This window comes from Pan paniscus, chromosome 5, assembly GCF_029289425.2.
Source record: "Pan paniscus chromosome 5, NHGRI_mPanPan1-v2.0_pri, whole genome shotgun sequence".
Classification (NCBI taxonomy): Eukaryota; Metazoa; Chordata; class Mammalia; order Primates; family Hominidae; genus Pan; species Pan paniscus.
The window spans coordinates 71,314,480-71,335,581 of record NC_073254.2 but is presented as its reverse complement, the minus strand read 5'-3'; the positions used below and the strand labels follow the sequence as shown (position 1 = coordinate 71,335,581).

The window sequence follows — 21,102 nt, the reverse complement described above, 5'->3', positions numbered from 1 at the left end:
TTGACCAAGCTGCTGAAGCCAAGCTGCCAAGCCAATAAATTCACCCAACAGACATTCATCAGGGGCCCCCTCCTAAGACCTGGTATTCTGAAGTACATAAGAAACAGCTGCTACCCACACAGTGAGTTTGAATCTCAGTCTGTACACTCTGGGGTAAGAGGTGTCCCTTTGTCTTTTTTTCAACTCACCTCAGGTTCTGACTCCCCGGTCTCCATGAGGCCAGGCCTGGTGTTCCCCATTTCTTCCACCTCAGAATTGTGTTAAGGTTCTGGGGTCCTGTGAGATGCATATCACGGTGTCAGGGAATGGGAGGGAACATTTGTGCCTCCAGGTTATGCCCACCTCAAAAGATTCAGGCTTGTGGAAAATAAAAGTCAGGTATTCTTGCAGGCTGTTTCTGCTTCCCGTCCTGCCATATAGCTTCCTCTAGGGGTAAAGCAAGGAAGGGACAGGGCCAGATCACCTCAGGAAAGAGAGATAAAATGAAATCTACTGGGGCCTTTAGTGCAGATACGGGGGCTTTGAGCCACACAGTTGTTCCAGATGGATCTCAGGTGTTCTAAGAGGAGGATGTGCAACAAATGTCAGGGAAAACCCAAATATTGTTAAGGACATTTGGAATGAACTTAGCATTTATTCTTGAGAGGAAGCTGTGGTTGGATTGGTTTGCTACCATGCAATATGAAGCATCCCACCTGAGCAGAGTTTTCCACCAAGCCAGCTCAGAGGGATCAGGCACTGATCCCTGGTTCCGATCGGGTGCGGCTTAAGGTAGCAGCAGAATTGTTTTCACTGAATGTACATGGAACAGCCCTGCTTTCCTCGGAAGAGGGCAGTGGGAGTGCCAGGCACTTAAAGTTTCATAGACTTTGCTTCTGTGCAGTAATAAAAGTTTTTGTTTTTAATGAAAAAGTAATTATTTCACTTAAGTATCTACTGTTTGAAGTGAAAGAGTAAGTGTGTAAAAGCTATTATCAAAAGCAATTTTCTGAAGTCTCATTAATGAAGACAGGTAATGAAAATGGAAGCATAAAGAAGATATAAAGACATAACTTTGCTTATGTGTCAATAGAGAAGAACTGAATAATTATAATTGCTTTTTTTTTAACACTAACATGTTTAAGTTTTTGTTGTCTCCAGTAATGGAGACAATGAATTTAAAAGAAAAAAACCTTCTGAATTACAGAAAGATATGTATTGGAAAGATACAGGGACATCTCAAAGGAGGTTTAACAACCAAGCTTGGGAAGGATAGATATGGAACTCATGGACTTTGTATCCTGAGAGCTGTTATTAAGGTGACCCAGTCGCAATAAATTCTAGTTTCTGTGTCTCTGTTGTTTCATATTTCCTGAAGTGACAATTATATTGGCTTAGTCATCTACCCCTGGATCAAACAAGTGTGAATAGACAACATCACCTAATAGCTAAAATTTACTAATGCTTCCTACCTGTTGACCAAGGGTAGGTACGGGAGCAAAAACCAGCAGGGAGTCATCAGCAGTAGTGATGGGTGGGTGGGTCCAGCTAGATTCATGGGGATCCTGAGCCAGCATTAACATGAGTCATACAGCTTTCTTCCATTTCCTGGGCATTGGAAATGTTAACCAGGGTATTTGGGGATACAGCAGAATGAAGTGAACACTTGGATGTCAGTAGAAACATGGAATTACCTATTTTTGTTTGTTGTCCATTTAATTGAAATATTTTGAAAGCTTTCTGTTTTGTTTTATCCCCTCTTCTCCAGTTTTCTTATTTTTAAAAATTTCATCCCCAGTCTATCAATTACCACGATCCCTACCTCTCCTCCTCTATCTTTTCCTTTACTCTCTGAATACAGCAATGTCATCCATCACTTACTTCATGCCAGGGGCTCCAAAGTCATATGTCACCAGGGGCCAGGTATCATACATGCAAGGACTGTGTCAGACTGGAAAGCACAGGTCCTTTACGTGTCCTTTCTTTAAAGGGGAAACCACTAGGGCCAGTATTCCACATCTGAATTTTCATGTGAAATTTTCCAGTATTTACATGTTTGCTGTTAATTTGTTTTTAAAAATGAGTAGGCCAGCCACAGTGCATCTACAATGATGGTGCTATCAGCAGTGAATAGTTTTGGATAGGATACTCTTGGAAGAGTGAAGTGAGGGAGCTGGGGAACTGCATCTCCAACCTGGCTTCTGAAGGGACTGTGTAGGCTCGACTTGATTTAGCCTCTCTCTCCTTATCAACTTTCTACTATGAGCCATATTTTTATGTATGTATTTATACTATTCCACTAAAAGACATATTTTTAAGCCTAATAAGTGATGATAAGATGATTGATATTTAATTATAAATTGGCGATTTTGTCACTTCTGCTCTCCCAGTTAGATTTCAGGCCCTTCTAAGAAAGAAGCCTATGGGTACTTAAGACATATTTTTAATTAACTGACATAAACAAAAATCCATTTAAAATATAAGGTTAAGTATTTTCTAGTTAAATGTATGTTTTCGGTATTTGAGTTTGTCTTCCTAATGCATTTGTTTTGTGGGGCTATTTTTAGAGATCTGTTTGCTTTTCTTTTAGGCAAGTTATTTAAAATGTTCTTCCTTTGGTTGGAAAGACTATTTGTAGATACTCAAATGTAAACTAGTTCTGATGTCTCTATTTCTATAATTTTCATATGATTGGGTTTAGGTGGACTTGCAAAAAAAAGATGTCTGAAATTTTTTGAAAGTTTTTTTTACATTTTGTAGAAAAATTTTGTATTTCGATACTTTGCATAGTTCTTATTTTATTTGTAATCTGTTTGGGGAGATTTATGGAGGTGTGGGAGCACATAGGACCAAAGAATCTTTGAGTGGAAAGAGACCACAGAGTAAGTGAAGGCTTGGTCCCTTGGAATAGGAGAGTGCTCACTATACACAAAGCAGTCTGGGAGTACTGTAGTTGTACATTTTGAATGGTTTTTCTTTGTTGTGAACTGACACCTGTCATTTCCATGCTTTGGGCCTAGTACTGAACCCAGTACAAGTCTAGTCTTTTTGGGATCCCCAAATATATGGTAATCTTTAGGGCTGTGAGTATATGTTCCCCTAGTGCCAAGGACCACATTTTAGGGCACTTAGTACCATGTGGTCAAGAGCACAGGCTTTCATGTCAAAAGGACCTATATGGAAATCCTGGCTGCACCTTGTACTGACAGAATGACTGTGGACAAGTTACTTAATATCCCTAAATATCCTTATTGGATTTCAGTGAGTATTAAATAAGATAGTCAGTGAAAATGCTTAAATTATAATCACCCAATAAATTAGGCATCTGAATAGAATATACTAAACTGAAAGAAAGGAAGAAGTTTTGCAGAATGTCTTAGTGCTGAGCCTTGATTGTCTAGGATTCAAAGTGATATCCCTATTGGGAACTGAAATTAACATGTCGAAGAGGTATCTGCACTCCCATAGTCATTGCAGCATTATTCATGATAGTCAAGATATGAAATCAACCTTAGTGTTCATTAGCAGTTGAATGAATAAAGAAAACGTGGCATATATACACAATGGAATACTATACAGTCTTAAAAACAGAAGGAAACAAATCTTTGATACTTACCTTGTATACCTGTGAGAGAGACCATACAGTTAGAGGAAAATGACGTTGAAAATTGTCTCCCTCCTCTGTCCCATCAGCAAGCTCGGTTTCCTTAGAAATACAGTACTAAGTAACACTAACCAGTGTACAATCATTACACCCTAGAAAGAGTTTGTGTTCTAAATTCCAGTGTTCTTTCATAGGCTGATGAACTGGGCTTCTCTACCTAGAAAGAAACCTTTGACTTCCTTAACTCTGCCTGAAACTGCTTCCCTTGAGTCAGAACTTAGCAGTAACCTTCCTGCTTCCTCTCCCTCTGATCCCCCTTCCTCTCACATCCACCCAGGCTCTTCTGCCTCTTGGAGTTAAGGGTTCCTGCATATCTCCCCTAACAGAAGAGAGTGAGAGCCAGCTAATGGCCTCACCACTAGACCCCCTCTTCCACACTTACTACCTAAAGGTGGTTTCCAGGTAAGACTTAACTGAGAGCTGTTTATTTGATAAAAGATTTCATACCTTACTTGTTCAACAAGTTTTGAAAATTATTAACTAAAGCAAGCACAAGGTGCCCCAAATTTACCGTATCTCATTTTTTCTTCAAGGAGTTAAGCACATTTTCCTTAATTGTTTTCTTCTACATCTATTTATTTGTGGTAGAGCTTGTTTTCCTTGGGATCTCTAAAATCAGATAATGTGCTCTTGCTTTTAAACTTATTTCTAAATAAAAAACTAGTCATATAAGGATAGTCTTGGGCCATACCATATATTTTGATACAACATCGAGGAAGTTAATATTTGTACCTACCTACCTAAGGGAATTTTAAAGAAAATTGTATCTTTGATTTTCCTAATTTTGGAGAAAAAATTTTCTGTTTTTGTTTATATAAAATATCAAAATTATGTGATGCTGAACCTATGTTGTGTTCACTGTATTGTACATTATTAATAAATGAATAGCAGAGGAATTTCTTTTATATTTTTCTGTCTAAAATTATGCTTAGGACTAAGGCAAGCAGGTCATCTTTCTTTGGTGACTTCTTCACACAGGCCACTGCTTCTAGTGCTTCTCTAAGTGTTTATGAAGAAATGTTACGAGAAATTTCTTAGATCAAAACTATCACTTTGTCCTTGCAACCTGTACCTGTTGATTTTGTGAGCACAGGAATAAACTAAGCAACACTTAAACACACCACAAAAGACCTTGCTATGGGCTGTGCGCAATGGCTCATGCTTGTTATCCCAGTACTTTGAGATGCCAAGGCAGAAAGATTGCTTGAGGCCAGGAGTTTGCGAGCAGCCTGGTCAACATAGTGAGACCCCATCTCTATAAAAATATTAAAAAATAAAATTAGCCCGGTGTGGTAGCATGTGCCTGTAGGCCCAGCTGCTCGAGAGGTTGAGGTGGGAGGATCTCTTGACCCCAGGAGTTCGAGGCTGCAGTGAGCTATGATCATGTCTCTGCACTCCAGCCTGGGCAATGGAGCAAGACCTTGTCTCGTAAAAAAAAAAAAAGACCTTGCTATTTCCCCTCAATTCTTCATTTTGAAAATATTCAGATTTATAGAAAAGTTGAAAGAGTAGACCAATGAATACTTATTGTTAGCCTATTATCACATTTAATACTTTTCCTTGTTTTTATTGAAACAATAAAAATAAGTGCAGACATCTTGGGTTTCCTCAGCCTGCATCTTCTATGGATAAGGACACTTTCCTGCATAACCACAATACTATTATTGCACCTTAGAAAACTAACAATAATTTCCTAATATTGTCTAATAAACAACCCAGTTCCATGTTCAGATTTCCCCAGTTGCCCCAAAATGTCTTTTTAGCTTTTAAAAAAGAATCAACCCAGAATCCAACCAAGGTTCATGAATTGGTTGTGTCTCTTTTGTCCTTTTAAATCTAGAACAATTCCTCCTTTTTGGGTGTGTATGTTTCATGTCATTGACCTTTTTGAAGGATCTAGGACAATTGTCTTGTAGAATGCTTCACAATCAGGATTTGTCTGTTTCCTTGTGTGCTTTCTATTTTTGGGTTTTTTTTGGTGAATATTTTGAAATACACATACAGAAATGTGCTTAAGTTATAAATATGTGGGTATGTGGGTTTATGAAAGTTTACTTTTCAGCCTCTGGGATTTTAAACTTTTGGCTACTTTGCAAACCCTTGTCTCTGCACTTCTTTCTCCGTTGCCTGTAGAGAATGCCTATTGCCAAGACAATTTCCTGGCACTTTCCTACAGATCAGGGTGCTAAGGCTGGGCGGCATCCAATTTAGGCAGTTCCATTGTACTTATCTCAGATCCCCCACCGGGGTTTCAGTTAAAGAAGTTATTGTTCAGTTCCCCTTCTAAAAATGTTGCATTATGTAATTATCCTGGCTTTAGGAGATTTGGGTTGTCTTTATACCATGCGAATGAATGGGCTATCAGGAAAGTCATTTTAAAGCTTTTGGTGATCTAATTCAATTGTTAAAACTGCTTTAATAACTAGGTTGTAGAAGACACAATATAGCAGGTCCTTGAATAATGTTGTTTTGTTCAATGTGTTTTTGTTATAATGTTGATGAGAAAAAAAAATGAATTCCTGGCTGGGGCCACTGTCAGTGGAGTTCACACTTTCTCCCCATGCCAGTGTGGGTTTTCTGTGGATGCTGCAGTTTGCTCCCACATTCCAAGGAAGTGCACATTAGGTTAATTGGTCCCATTCTGAGTGACTGTGGGCATAGATTATGAGTGTACCCTGCCATGGGATGGTGTCCTGTCCAGGTGTGGTTCCTGCCTTGTGCCTTGAGCTGCTGGGATGGGTTCTGGCCACCCTTGATCCTGAACTGTAATAAGCAGGTTGGAAAAGGAATGCATGAATAAATGCAAATTATTATAAAATAAAAATTTGTAAGGTCTACAATAATCCTACAAATGCATGACAATAAACAATGTGGTATGAAGGTACTCAGTGGGTCTGCCATATTTGTGATTGGCTTTGAACTGCATGGCAGTAGGAGGTACTCCTTATATTTTTCACTTTGCAAACATTTATTCCTTGATTTAACCCCCCACCCCGATGACTGCTGTCATTTACTGATTCACCAAAAATTGGGTAAATAATTATCTTATTTGTTTTTATTAATCTTCCGTAAATGTATGTATAGCTCACGTTGATTGCAGTGTTTAATATTAGAAGTGTTTTGGTCTTTATTTAGAAGTTTGGTGATATTTTTATGCCCAGAAATATTATTTGTTGTAGGAACTTAACTCTCATTTATATTAATTAGTCTATGTAAAATTGGTTTTATTATATGTCCTTTGACTTAAAGCAGCAGTTTCCAAGAACCTATTGATGATTTTAAGTGAGGATTTACTGTACAGGGTTTTTGGCTTGTAACTATCTAGTGCTTTTTTGTTTGCAGAGATTCAGTATCAGTCCAGAAGTGGCTCATGGTCATTTATGAAAAAGGCCAACTGTTAAAAGGTATTATGACGTAGGCCAGCTTTATCTTCACTACCCTAATTACTCTGCCCCCTTGTTGGTATGGTTACTCCACAGCTCTTTCATGTATCTCTTGTTTTCAGCATACATGCCAAATGGGGATGACAAATGATGGTGTGAATTGGGGTCTTAACCTGGGGTCAGTGGGTCAGTTAATCCCATAAAATGATATGCAAAGTTTGCATGTATTGACTCTTGTACTTTATTCTGGAAAGAGGTTTCATTAACTTTTCAGGGGTGCCTATGAGCCCAGAAATGTTAAAAACACGGACTTAGTTACTTCTTCACAGAGTTGTCCGTATTTTCTCTGACCCTTGACATAAAATCTTTTTACTTTTGGTAATCTTTTTATGTGCTTGTATTGGATTAAAATATTATAAGGAATAAAATTAAATTCATTCAGAATCTTAGTCATCACCCAAAGATAATCGCTACTTACATATGGGTAACTATTACATGTACATGCACATGCACATATTTTAAGAAATCATTCTTTATGAATTATTTCTTCTTTACTAAGTGTAGATCAGTAACATTTTTGTTTAATTGCTATAGAGTAGACTATGGTATCCATATAACTATATTTAAACAGTCTCCTATTGATGGACATAGCTACCGAATTTGTATTTTAATAGGAATCAAACCTTAGGCAACAATAGTAGAATACTAGATAGGAACCTGGGGCTTTTGTTGATTACAGGAGCCCTCTTCCTTTGTCCTACCTTTCTAAGCCCCACATCAAAGGTTAGGCTCTGGCCTTTGGGTGAGAGAACATATTTGCTTTTCTTAAAACAAAAGGGAACTGTAGTTCCGCACTCTTTTCTAGCCCCCAAGATAGTAACATGATTTGGCAAGTCATTTCAAATCAATAAAGAATATAATAGGTTTTCTTTAGGATCAATCCACTTTAAAGCAGCTCCATTTAAATCTGTTTCCAATTTTCAGGGTTCAAATGGGCCTACTTTTATATAGTTTACCTTATATTTTTAAAAAGTATTCATGAAAATTTTTGTGGGAAAAAATCCGATACTTTAATTGTTAAAACACTTGGATCATGTAGCCTGGGAGAGACTTTGCCACATATAAATAAGTATGATTTCCCTCAGTTTGTGTGTGTGTGTGGGGTCCATATTTTCCTATGATATATTGTTGAAAGAAGTGTTGTTGATTGTCTTTTCCTCTTTTTCTCTCTTATCTGTTTACCAATGACACTACCAGATTAGAGGCTGCACCAGTCAACACCCATGGGTCCAGGGGTGGTAACTGTTCCCATCTGGCTATGAGTGATTAATGGTGTTTATGTTGTGGCATAAATCACATTTCATTGTTCAATCAGCTGAGACTCAGGCCATTAAAAAAATTTACTCTATAAAAATCAATAACCAGTGGTTTTTGGAAAGGAGCAGTTCTTTAACAGTTATTCTCCAAGTCTGTCTGTAAAGATAAATAATCAAATTACTATCCTCACTAAAATAGTACAGGTAACAAGAAATATAATCTCACAAAGGATGACCTTAAATAAGGACAGATAGGAAGCCATTTTTAGGAAGATAGAAAGCAGCCAAAGAAACCCAATACCCTCTTAAAAGTCTTTAAGAATGTCACCCTTTTATACAGAGCCAGCCAAAAACAAAATCTCAGAAAGCTCAAGATGGATTTTCAGAAAATCATGGAAAATAAACTGGGTTGATAATAGCGTGCTGTGACTGACCTAATGCCACTCACAACTCCCTATGGATTGTAGCTACAATACAGAAAATCAATTTTATTTACTTTTTGCCTCAAGTTTGCCTAATACCTTTTTGTCATTAGAAAAATATACAGACTGTAAATAAATAAATTAGCCAAGATGATGAAATTTTATGTAAAATAAAATGGAAGACGGCTTTTTTGAGGGGAAAGAATAGAGAGCTACGTCTTACATACCTCACTTTGTGGGAAATATTACGTGAACTTCTAAAATAATGGGGTTTACACCTACTACGTGCCCACAAAAAAGAAAAATAAATAAAATAAAATAATGGTGTTGACCATGCATAGCCACAGGCCTAAACAGATTGAGGTAAGGTTGGTAGTCCTGATGCAATTAGAGTTTATTTCACGTACCTTGGGTGAGTGTTTTGGGATGTGGCTCACACAGCCTGTTTGTGCTGCAGTTGCCACTGCTTTTGTGGGAAGCCCAGTGTTTTTGCTCAAATTGGAGCATGCCTCACTGATTTCTGCCTGTAACTTGCTTCTTAGGAATCCATGGCTGCAAGTTACATTTCAGGAATTCGAGTTATACCAGTTTTGCATCTTTACCATGAGTCTCAGTGAAGTAGAATTCTCAGTAGGAAAGTCAAGACTTTTGATATGTTGTTATGTTTATAATTTTGCAGCAGAGATAGTCAACATCTTTGTTTCCTTAGTAAGCCAGTGGCTCTGTAAATAATCACAAACACAACCCAACAAAGAAGGAAGGAATAACATCTTGTGCCTTTTCTCTCTATGGAAGATATTAACACTTTTATGCAAGACATGACCCTACAGATTTGCTCCAGCTAGATGAAGGGAGGACTAACCTTCAGGCAAAGTGCTTTGGCAAAAGCATCCTGTTTCTCATTTCACTGTGTAATGACCAGGAGCTGAGAAGAGCTCTGTTTCCTGTCACTGCGCTGCATCATTCTCATTTACATTATTGGCAGCTGTTACTTTGCTGGAAGTTTAAATTATCTTGAGAACTCTAAACCGAGTTCAGATGTTTGTTTATTGGTGCTGCCATAGGCTTCTGAAAAGTCTTTTGTGTTCTCCCAGTCTTAAGAAAAGGCTCTTCTCAGAATCAGCCCTTCCTCCCTCCTTGCTCTTTTCTGGGAACCTGCTTCAGTCTCATGAAGAAAATTAAATAAAGAGGACAGGGGCTTAAAACTGGTCAGAACGGAGTCTCCAGTGGTGAGGTGACTTGAAGCGGAAAGGAGTTGGGACTCAACATCCTGCATTTGTGCTTTGTTTTCGAAACTTCGAGTTAGTTGCATTAATGAATTAAGCAGCAGGCTAGTAATGGAAAATATTTCTACTGTCCTGGTGGGGGAGCCAAATACTATAGGTTTGTAACAGGAAGGCTGTTGATTCTGGCTTCATTGTTAGGCCAGTCATTTGTGAGCTGGTGGCCGGACCACAGGCCACACACTTCTTCCGTGCAAATCTTCATGTATTGGAACTGCCTGTGTATTGTTTTTACGATTGGAGACTTGGCCAAGAAAAGATGGTGAGCTCTGGGTTTCATTTTTTTGGTTTCTGCATATTCCCTCAGCTCCGAGGATGGTGTAGGATATGCCAGACCCAGTTTGGGGGCAGGGAGGGCGGCGGTGGTTGGTGGGGGAGATGTTTAAATCGATGAGCATATGTGAGTATTTTGCTGTTAATGCTTTTTCTGTGTCATTCTCTGTAGAGTTCCGGGAACGCGTCCTATCGCTGCTCTATGTCTTCCTCTGCGGATTTTTCCGATGAGGATGATTTCAGCCAGAAATCTGGCTCCGCATCCCCAGCTCCGGGAGACACCTTACCCTGGAATTTGCCTAAACATGAGAGATCGAAAAGAAAGATTCAAGGGGGCACAGTGCTGGACCCTGCCGAGAGGGCAGTGCTTCGGATAGCAGGTAAGAGCATCTGGGGAAGGGGATGGAGTGGGGGAAGAGAGTTGCGGAAATTCGCCCATCTACCTCCTGGGGGGCCATAGCGGGAGCTGATGCACTGGGCAGGAATCTGTGCTCAAGGTGGGGGAGGATGATGACCATGTTTACTTTATGCCTTGTTTTACCGATAGAGCCATTTGCCCTGCCTGCTGGTGACTAAGCTGTTTGGCCCTGCCTTCTGGTTGGACGAATCGATTCCTTTGAAATGCAAGGAAATATTTACAGACATTTGCACTAAACTTTCCTATTTACTGCATTAGTTACCATAACATTCTGAAAGTATTAGCTCCAGTGATTGCTAGTATATTTGCGGGAAGCTGGAAGTGAGCAGCCTTTATTTTCATTTTTGCCCAGGGGCACTGAGCTACGCAGATTGAGAAGATCCACGGTTTTTGGTACCCAGGATTGCAAAGCATATTCCAGCAACTTGGATGTTGTTTTTCTTTAAATGTAGCATCTCTGTCTGCATCATTGTATCCATAGCAGCTTTCTGTCCTTAGTGCTTTTGAGGGTTTGGCCATCACGCCTTCCTGATTAATTAATACATGAGACGTGCCAATGTTTCTGTTCTGTGTTACCCGGTGTTCCCTTGCATTGGCCCTAAAAGCTGAACCAGAAGTGATGGCTTGTTTTACCCAGCTGAAAGCTGAGAACACTGTGGAAATCAACCTTCCAACTCCTGCGTGGTTTGTGTGTATGTGTCCTGTGCATGAGAGGTGCTTCCAGGGGTGTTGTTGCTTTCTTCCCTCAATATTTTTTTTTTTTCTTTCTTTCTTGGAAATGGTAACAGGGCAGGATGGAATGTGTCCTTGGGGACTTTCTTGCAAAGGCAGAAGGCCAGGTGTTCTTTAAGTTTGTTTCTGCATCCAGTGGTTCAGGCTTCCTTTCCTTCCCTGTCTTCCACTCTTAACTCTGGGGGTCCCTTTCCACAGTTGTTTTTTTTTTTTTGCCTCCTATACTGTATTGCAAAGTTGGTACTTTCTCTTCCTCCAAGGGGGCTGGAGGGGACCAGCCCAGATTCCGGCCATCAAGGAAGCTGAGAACCCCCTTTTTGTCCCCCCAGTGGGATTTTCTGATTACGGGAAAAACAAACAGTGCCTAGCCAGCCATTCTCTAGTCAGGGTTTCTGGGGCAACAGCCTTGAGCTTCTTCTGGCTTCCGCTGTGAGATGCTGGCTGGTCTCACCCAGGCCTTTGAAGAGCAAGGGGTGGAGTGAGAAAGGGGAGGTGGAGGGAGGATGGAGACTGAGAGTGAGCAGGGGTAGACTTGGAGAGTCAAGGCAGACCAGAAAATGTTTAGTCACTGAGGCCTGCCTCCTTGCCCTGTTGAGAACTTTCCTGCAGGTCTGAGGCTCCAGCGAAATGAATGCCTATACAGATGACACTGCCCGTACCAGATGTTTGACTCAGCAGAAAGGGAAGATAGATGAAAGGAGGGTGTGAGTGAGAAGTTACTGGGGGCTGATGGCCCACTTAGGGCATCAAAATGGGATACCTGTTCTATGTATTTTTTGGAAGGTAGAAGGTGCTTCTGGGCTGAGAGTTTTGATAGTAGTGGCAGAGATGGATATTTTGCTTTCAGTAATGAAGGAGGGAGTTATGACAGAAAGACAGGGCAGGTTTAGGGGGAATGAAATTAGATAAATTGGGAAAAACTCTACTGGGCAGGAAGTCATGAGAAATTGGTAGTACTAACCATCATTGTACACTGCAGGTGGGGAAGATATTGAAGAACTCTATGTTCTAATGGGATGCAGTGTACATGAAGGTGCTGATGCTATTAGTAGACTGTGGAGTCATTGATGCAGGGGCCATCGCTTGTTAATTGTAAAATGTTCACTGAGTTTGTAGGGATAGCTGTGAAGTTGGTGGCAGGTGATGCACTGGGGATCTCAAAATTCCATTCTTTAGAATTTACAGGCCAGGTGTCGTGGCTCATGCCTGTAATCCCAGCACTTTGGGAGGCCCCCGTGGGCGGATCATGAGGTCAAGAGATCGAGACCATCCTGGTCAATGTGGTGAAACCCCGTCTCTACTAAAAATACAAAAATTACCTGGGCGTGGTGGCGTGTGCCTGTAGTCCCAGTTACTCTGGAGGCTGAGGCAGGAGAATTGCTTGAACCCAGGAGGCAGAGGTTGCAGTGAGCTGAGATCTTGCCACTGCACTCCAGCCTGGCAACAGAGCAAGACTCTGTCTCAAAAAAAAAAAAAAAAAAAAAAAATTGCATGAATTCTTCAAAAGCAGAAAAAAATAAAATGAAACAACAAAAAGTAGGGAAGCATATGATTTAATTTAATTTAATTAATTTATTTATTTTGAGACAGATTCTCTCTCTGTCACCCAGACTGGAGTGCAGTGGCGTAATCTTGGCTCACTGCAACCTCCGCCTTATGGGTTCAAGTGTTTCTCCTGCCTCAGCCTCCCAAGTAGCTGGGACCACAGGCATGCACCACTATGCCCAGCTAATTTTTTTTTTGTATTTTTAGTAGAGATGGGGTTTCACCATGTTGGCCAGGCTGGTCTCGAACTCCGTACCTCAAGTGATCCACCCACCTCAGCCTCCCAAAGTGCTAGGATTACAGGCGTGAGCCACCACACCTGGCCTATGATTGTATTTTAAATAAATATTGGTAAATTAGCTTTTTGCTAGGCAAATCATAAACAATAATCATACATGGAGGATAGACTTGGGGGGCCAGTCCATAAATATCTGTTTAACTTATAATGTGGCTAAATTATGAAATTTAGATATATTATGTGTTAAACTGGCCACTCATCACCCAGTGTGAGGATGAGGGTACAGGTTATCTAATGGAATTTGGTGCTGTAGATACTATGAAAACATACAATTGAAATTTCAACTTCTAATATTGTTATATATTTTCATACTCTTCCTGAAACTTACCCCCTCCCTGAAATTCACCCTTTTTAGGAAATGAGGTGAAGTTCAGAAATGGTGTGAGGATGTCTATAGTGGTCATTACTTAGTAATAAAAGAGCTGAGAGTTTAGTATTTTTATTTGTTTTTAAGGTCCTAAAAATAGAATTGATTGTGAAAGTGTCTATTGAGTCAAAAAGACTATGTGGTCTGTGGGATACCTTAATTCACCCACATTTAGCAACTACTTATTGAGCCCCTGCAATAAAATGAAGATTAGCATACAGTTCTGCCTTTAAAAAGTCATAGTTTCAAGAGAGATTGGTGAATGGATACAAACTTACAGTTAAAAGAAATGAGTCCTAATATTCCATAGCAGAGTAGGATATCTATAGTTAGCAATAATATATTGTATATTTCAAAATAGCTAGAAGGAAGGACTTGAAATATTACCAATACATAGAAATGATAAATGCTTAAGGTGATGGATACCTCAGATACTCTGACTTGATCGTTACACATTCTATGCATGTAAAAAATACTTGCAGTATGGTGCCCTCATTAATATATAAAATATCATGTATCAGTAAAATAAAAAAGAATAAGCTGGAAAAGAAAGGTCATAGTCTAATATGATAAATGGATGTGTTGTTAAACAGTTACAATGCGGTAATTATTAGTTGTTACAGGGATTAGTTGAGATGGCTATAAGCACCTAAAATTAAAAGAACCCAGAGGACAGTGTAATTAACTTGGGGGGAGAAGGGAGGCATGGGGAGAAGGGAGGCATGGGAGTTTCCTGAAAGGTTTCTGAGAGGAAGTGCCACTTGAATTGAGATTTAAAGAGCTTGATGGAATTAGGGTGAAAGGGAAGCCCACTTTAGAGGGATGGAACTACAAGAACAAAGGTAGGGAGATGGGTGTAAATGGGAACTGCAAGTAAAGTGTGTTGCTAAGTGTGGGATTTGGAAGGGAAAGGCAGAAACTGTAAAGATGTTTGTGTACAATCCTGAGGCAACTGGACTATTTATGTTGTAAGTGCTAGGGAACCATTGAAAGATTTTTAAGCAATGGAGTGGCATAATCAGGTTTACGGTTTGGAAAGTCATATTAGTGAAGGCGTCACATGTCTTAACACTTCTTATTATTTATTTATTTAAAAATTTATTTATGAGTTGAGGGTTTGCTCTGTTGCCCAGGGTGGAGTGCACTAGCATGATCACAGCTCACTGCCACCTCTAAGTCCTGGACTCAAGGGATCCTCCCACTTCAGCCTCCCGAGTAGCTAGGACTACAGGTGTGTACCACCATGCTTGGCTTATTAAAAATTTTTTTTTATAGAGATGGGTTCTCATCGTGTTGCCCAGGCTGGACTCGAACTCCTGGGCTCAAGTGATCCCTTCCGCCTGGGCCTCCCAAAGTGCTGGGATTATAGGAGTGAGCCACAGGGCCTGGCCAACTTCACTTTTTTTTTTTTTTTGAGACAGGGTCTTCCTCTCTTTCTCAAGCTGGATTGCAGTGGTGTGATCTCAGCTCACTGCAACCTCTACCTCCCGGGCTCAAGTGATCCTCCCACCATAGCCTTCCAGGTAGCTGGGACTAAAGGTGTGTGCCATCATGCTGGCTAATTTTTGTATTTTTGTAGAGACAGGCTTCCACCATGTTGTGCAGGCTAGTTTCGAACTCCTGGGCTCAAGCAATCTGCCCACCTTGGCCTCCCAAAGTACTAGTATTACAGGCGTGAGCCACTGTGCCTGGCCTAACTTCACATTTTTAGTCTTTAGTGCTTTTGTATCTGTTGTGGTTTCATCATATTAAAATCTGAGACTATAGTATGTTTACTTCTTATCTCGTAGGGTCAATGTGAGAATAAAACAATGAAATATAAGGAAAGGGGCTTTTAAACACCCATTGTATAAATGCTTTTTACATATGAGCAATACAGATCTGCTGTTGTTAGCTACAGGATATTGTAAGTTGGGTTTTTCAGTCATAAACTACCTATAAAGTTACATGGTTTGTCAGTGATAATGCTATTTTAAGAAAAGGATTTTTGTCCTATCCAAATTCTTTGAAGTTGGAATTGAAGGATCAAAGGAGAATCAGACTTTGAACTCAGGCAGACTTGGGTTTTAATTCCTTCTCTGTCCATGACTAGTTGTGTTTACTTGGACAATTTACCAAACTTATCTTAGCCTCAGTTTCTTTATCAAAGGGTCATGGTTGTGGTGATTAAATATAATAGTGAATGCAAACAATTCTGCTACCTCCTTGGCACATCAAATGCTCTATAAATGATAGCTTACCCATGGCCAGATGTTCTTCTAAGCACTTAATATGGTATCCTATTTAGACCTCCCAAGAACCCCATGAAGTAGGTACTATGATTTTCTCCATTTTCAGTTCAGAATCTGCTGAGAAAGGAAGAGAAACTTTGCCAAGGTCGTAGTGTCAAGAAGTAGTAGAGCTAGGATCTGAATTCAGGCAGTCTTTACTCCAAAGTCCAAGCTATTTACTGCTATGCTTTTGCCTCTTCTCTATGGAATACACTATTATTATTAGCATATTGACCCAATGTTACCCTTCCAAGAATGCATGGGGTAAAGGCTGTTTTTAAAAACAATCCCAAATGTTGCTTCTGCTCATTTTGACTGGTTCCTTAAATGGATGATTAAAATTACTAAGTGTGTGCTGACTATATTCATAAAACTGGGTGCTACTGGGTGTCAGTCTCTGATGAAGGCTCAGACGTGCCTTCAATGACCTTACTCATTGTAAAGGAGACATTTTTGAGAGACCTATGTCTATACATGTGTGGTCTGTAAATGAATGACTTTCAGGGACTTAATTGCTAACCCTTTTATTTCAAGAAGGTGTCCCATATGATGCCTGGTTGTTACTTTATGAACTAATGTGCACACAAATGCATATCGAGCTGTAAGAAAACTCTAGTAACCTTAAAGACTTACTGGGACAGTGGTTCAAACTCAGATTATAAACCAGTGGTCAGGATAGAAAACAGAGATGTGGTCTTGCTTTGTTTGGAGTAACAGAAGTAGGCCAGTTGCTGAGGAGTGCTCCAGTTCTATCTCAAGTCAGTTTTTTTTTCCACGAGTACACAATTTTTTCTTTCAAGAGGAACTCATCCCTATCTAAGCATTAATGGAAAATGGTCCATAGTTCACAACACCCAACGCTAACAAAGAAATAAAAAATCATGGAGGGCAAAAGGTCAGTATATGTGAAAGGAGGAAATAGGGAAGGAAGATTTAGACAAGACGTGAAGTTGACATAGGTCAGACCGTCAACAATCAGCTGATTTATCTAATAATAGCAGTAGCAATGAGGGATCATCCTGTCACTGTACTCCAGCCTGGATGACAGAGTGAGACCCCCCTCCTAAATAAAGTAGTAGATGCAGCAGCTAATCCTTATATAACACCAGACATTATTCTAAACTTCATTTACTATACAACTTTATGAGTTAGGCACTACTATCGCTGTTTTACTGATGAGAGTCTCAGAGAGGATAAGTAACTTGCCCATGTGACACAGTAAGGAGTGAAGATTCTATGTACAGCAGCCTGACTTCACTGTTTTTTTTTTTTTTTTTGAGACGGAGTCTTGCTCTGTCGCCCAGGCTGGAATACGGTGGCGTGATCTCGGCTCATGGCAACCTCTACCTCCGGGGTTCAAGCAGTTCTCTGCCTCAACCTCCCGAGTAGCTGGGATTATAGGTACCCGCCACCACGCCCGGCTAAATTTTGTATTTTTAGTAGAGACGGGATTTCACCATTTTGGCCAGGCTGGTCTTGAACTCCTGACCTCGTGATCCACCCGCCTCGGCCTCCCAAAGTGCTGGGATTACAGGCGTGAGACACCGCGCCCGGCGAGTCATTACTCTTAAACACATCCATTTACATGCCTGGGTATCAGTTGGTTCCTCCAATGGACGCTTAAACTCACCCACTTTAGTATATGATACACATATATCTAATTTAAGGGAACTGTATCCATTTTACTCAGTTTAATGGATACTAGTACTATGTAGAATGAATAATAAGGAGAGAGCAGGAGGGAGGTGATAAATATGGGGCAGTTGTGAACCTATAGGCCCGCCGCGGAGCCCAGCAGCAGATGCGCCTGTGGGCTCTGGGGGGCAGAAGGGAGGGACCGCAGGCTGGTACTCGGCAGCCTCGCGGCGGCCGGGCGCTCAGGCGCAGGCGCGGCCCGGCTGTCAGGCGCTGATGCGCGGGGCCACCTGCAGAGGCCTCCTCACCCTGTCCCCGGGATGTCCCCTAGACGCGGACCCCCGTGCCCTCCTTGCCCTGTGCTGTCACAGAGTGACCTGAATCCTCCCACGCCAAAAAGATGGGTGGAAGAAAGTATTTCCAACCCTCCCCCCGATCATCCCTTACCCAGGGAGAGCCGCTGGCCCCTCAGCAGGGGGCTGCGCACAGCGGTGGAGCGATCTGCGGCTTTGTTTCTCAGGCACCTGTTGTGGATCCCAAATAGAAACGTCGCCCTTGGGGATCCGGGACCGGGCAGCCAGTGTCCGGGGGTGGGAGTGCTTGGCCGCACGGTCCACCCGGGTGGGCGGGCCTGGGGAGGGGGCCTGGGGCGCGTGGCTCTGCCTGGGAGGGAGGGGCCGAGAGGCGCCGGGGCCGGAGCTGAGCCAGCCGGGGCGCTGACCGCCGCGCTCGCCCCCTCCCTTCCGCCCTCCGCCCTCCACCCTCCACCCTCCACCCTCCACCCTCCTCCCTCCCTCTCTCCCCGGCGCGGGCGAGTGTCTGCAGCGCGGCGGCCAGGAAATGCTGCAGATGCGCCGTGCAGCATCCCCGGTGGAGGCAGCGCGCCGGTCCTCCCGCACCGCTGCCGCGGCCTCGGCCCGGCCCGGAGCACGCGCCTCGTGCAGGGCCAGCAGAGCGGTCAGCGCGGCTGCAGAGGGTCCGGGCGCCCGCCGGCCCCCGCCCGCCCTCGCCGCACGCCCCGCTCCTCCGCTTGGCGTGGCGCTGCTCGTCGCCGCCCCTGGGTTCGCTGAGATTTGCCGCTGCTGAAACCCGAGAGGGACTCGGGCTCCCGGAGCCGGACGGCCCACCATCGGCCTGCCCGGAGGCCTGGGCGTTTCCTTTGCCGGCCCTGGCGCCGGCAGCCCCCTGCGCCCCCGCTCTGCGTCTTCGGCTTCCGTGCTTCTCCCCAGCGTGCTGCTCCTTCCTCTTTTCCAGTTCCCAAGGCTGTGTCTTGCTGACTGCGATACTGTCCGGGGGTTACGAGGGGGAGAGGGGAATTTGTCAGTCATCGCTTAGATAAACTTCGGCATGGCGGGTTACCTCTCCCCTGCTGCTTACCTGTACGTGGAGGAGCAGGAGTATCTCCAGGCCTACGAGGATGTCCTGGAGAGGTACAAAGGTATGTGGTCCCTGCCCTGGGGCTGCGGAGCTTGGCACGGATCAGAGAGGCAACCGCTGCCTTTCCTTAATCAGAGCCACCACTGCTTGGGCACGAGTAAACAGGTGTCTGGACCAGTCTTGGGAATGGACCAGGTCTTTTTGCACGGGATTTAGTACCCCCAGCGCAGGGAGGATGGTGGGGTGGGCGACAGTCCGGAGACGCCCTTAGATGAGCGGTAGAGAGGGGGGAAGGGGGTTGTTTCCAAGAAGCACATTGCGTTTTCTCTCCCTTGTAAAAGCTCTTAAGCACTACGCGTAATCATAATTCTTCCTGGGAGGGTGGATACCGATTATTCTCTGTGGGATTACTAAGGCATTGCTGCTGCTGCTTGGCTAGGGTATTGGTTAGCCCTGTAGAAAAGGTTCAGCATCACTAGATCATTTTCCTTAAAATGATCTTTCTTATTTGAAAAAGTTTGTGACTATATACTTACTCTGATATATTGTAAAAATTATTTTATAGCGTGATGGATAAAAGACTTTAGTGAGTTTGTTGTAAATTTAAATGTAAAGAATGTATTTTGAGATTTTTTTCTGCCCATCCTTTATGTTCAGGAAATTCTATGCCAATCTGATATTTATGTTTTAGTATAATGTTTACTTTGACTTCATAGTTGAATATAATGATGAAATACAAATTGCAGCTGTCCATTTTTTAAGTGTTTTTGTGTCTGGAAATGTATTTTTAAGTGTGTATATACCATCTTTTTATTGTGGCTCCCAAAACACTCCGAACTCAAGAGCAGCTCACAGAGGTTTAACGTATTTATAGTGAATAGTGACCCATTTCATAGGTAGGATTCAGATGGTTTTATATCTTTTGAATATTTGCTTTGGGTTTGGTAACTCAATGTCAGTAAATTCAGTGGTATTATATGGTTAACGATGCATGTAGTTTTTCTATTAGTAGAAAGTAGAAATAAAAAAAAAATTGAACTAAACGATAAAATTCCAAAGCCCCAAAAAGCCCGAATACACTCACAATTGTTTTCTCTGTTTGTAGGATATGTTTTATAACCGAAATTCTTGCAATCCTTGTAGAATTTTGTAAACAGTACAATGAGAATTCCTTTGTGCCAAGACTCTTATTGTGTATAATACTGCCACTGAGCAAGTGCAGTGATATTTTAGGCTAAAGCACATTTGTGACATTTGTGTGTGTGTGTGTGTATGTGGGTGGGTGGGTAATATACTCATGTTTACCTGCATCACTCCATTTTAAAGTAAGGTTTGTAATTAGTTGTTTCCAGAGCTTTGAAAAGGAGAAATATTGCAATATAGACCAACAAACCTTATTGAAGAAATACATCTGTGCTCTATACAGTCAGAAATAAAAAAATCTGAACGTTCTAAAGTAGATACATTTTATACTTTTGAAAAAAATTATAGCTGAATGAATTTTTGTCACATGAAGTTTTACTTAAGTGACACGTGGGTGATTTCAGGTGACTGAAAACGAGTGCTTATTTGACTTTGTCTAAAAGAAGTAGGCATTGTTTAAAAGCTTGTCTTTGCCTTTGGAAATAAAAGGAAATTAAAGATCTGAAGGCCAGTGTACAACAATCAGTATTGCCCTTAAACAGATACATTTTCAAACATATTGTTCAGACGTCACTGAAAAAATGATGGGAGTTTTCCTCATTTTTACTTATGGTTTTTAAAATGCTTAGTTCATCAATTTGTACTTGGGCTTTATAGCTGTGCTATGTTTCATTTAGTCATGGAAAGGAAAGTAAGAGTATTGGGCAGTGTATTCCATGAAAAGCTGGAGACCTGGAAAACTCATTGTTTCCCGATGTGTTTTGAAGCCAGTTATGATTTCCCATCAGTATCCAGTATGATGACTTCACTACACTGCTTATTATCCTGGTGACTTGCTGTGGGGACTGATCTAATCAGAAAAGAATTGTAGGCTTTGAATAGGGAGTGTCAGTTCACTAAACGTTCAGAGTACGGTTGCTCACTTTCTGAAATCATGCATTGTTCAAAACATTTTATGTTCTCATTTAAACTTAAAGGGAAGTCATTTTGATTTTTA

At 41.6% G+C, this 21,102-nt stretch overlaps 1 protein-coding gene across 14 annotated transcripts in view; it reads left to right on the top strand.

Annotated features, from left to right (window-relative positions):
- The window catches only part of DST (dystonin), a 494,203-nt gene that overhangs the window by 90,147 nt on the left and 382,954 nt on the right, over positions 1-21,102 (top strand). For 6 of the 14 annotated variants that reach the window (XM_024929292.4, XM_063604922.1, XM_008954352.4 and 3 more), the window contains exon 4: positions 10,493-10,700. In XM_024929292.4, the coding sequence (XP_024785060.4) occupies positions 10,493-10,700 (208 nt within the window). Of the gene's footprint in view, positions 1-9,767; positions 10,310-10,492; positions 10,701-18,246; positions 19,024-21,102 lie in introns of those variants that run through there. The other 8 variants (XM_024929293.5, XM_008954362.5, XM_055113686.2 and 5 more) reach the window with 3 other exon arrangements.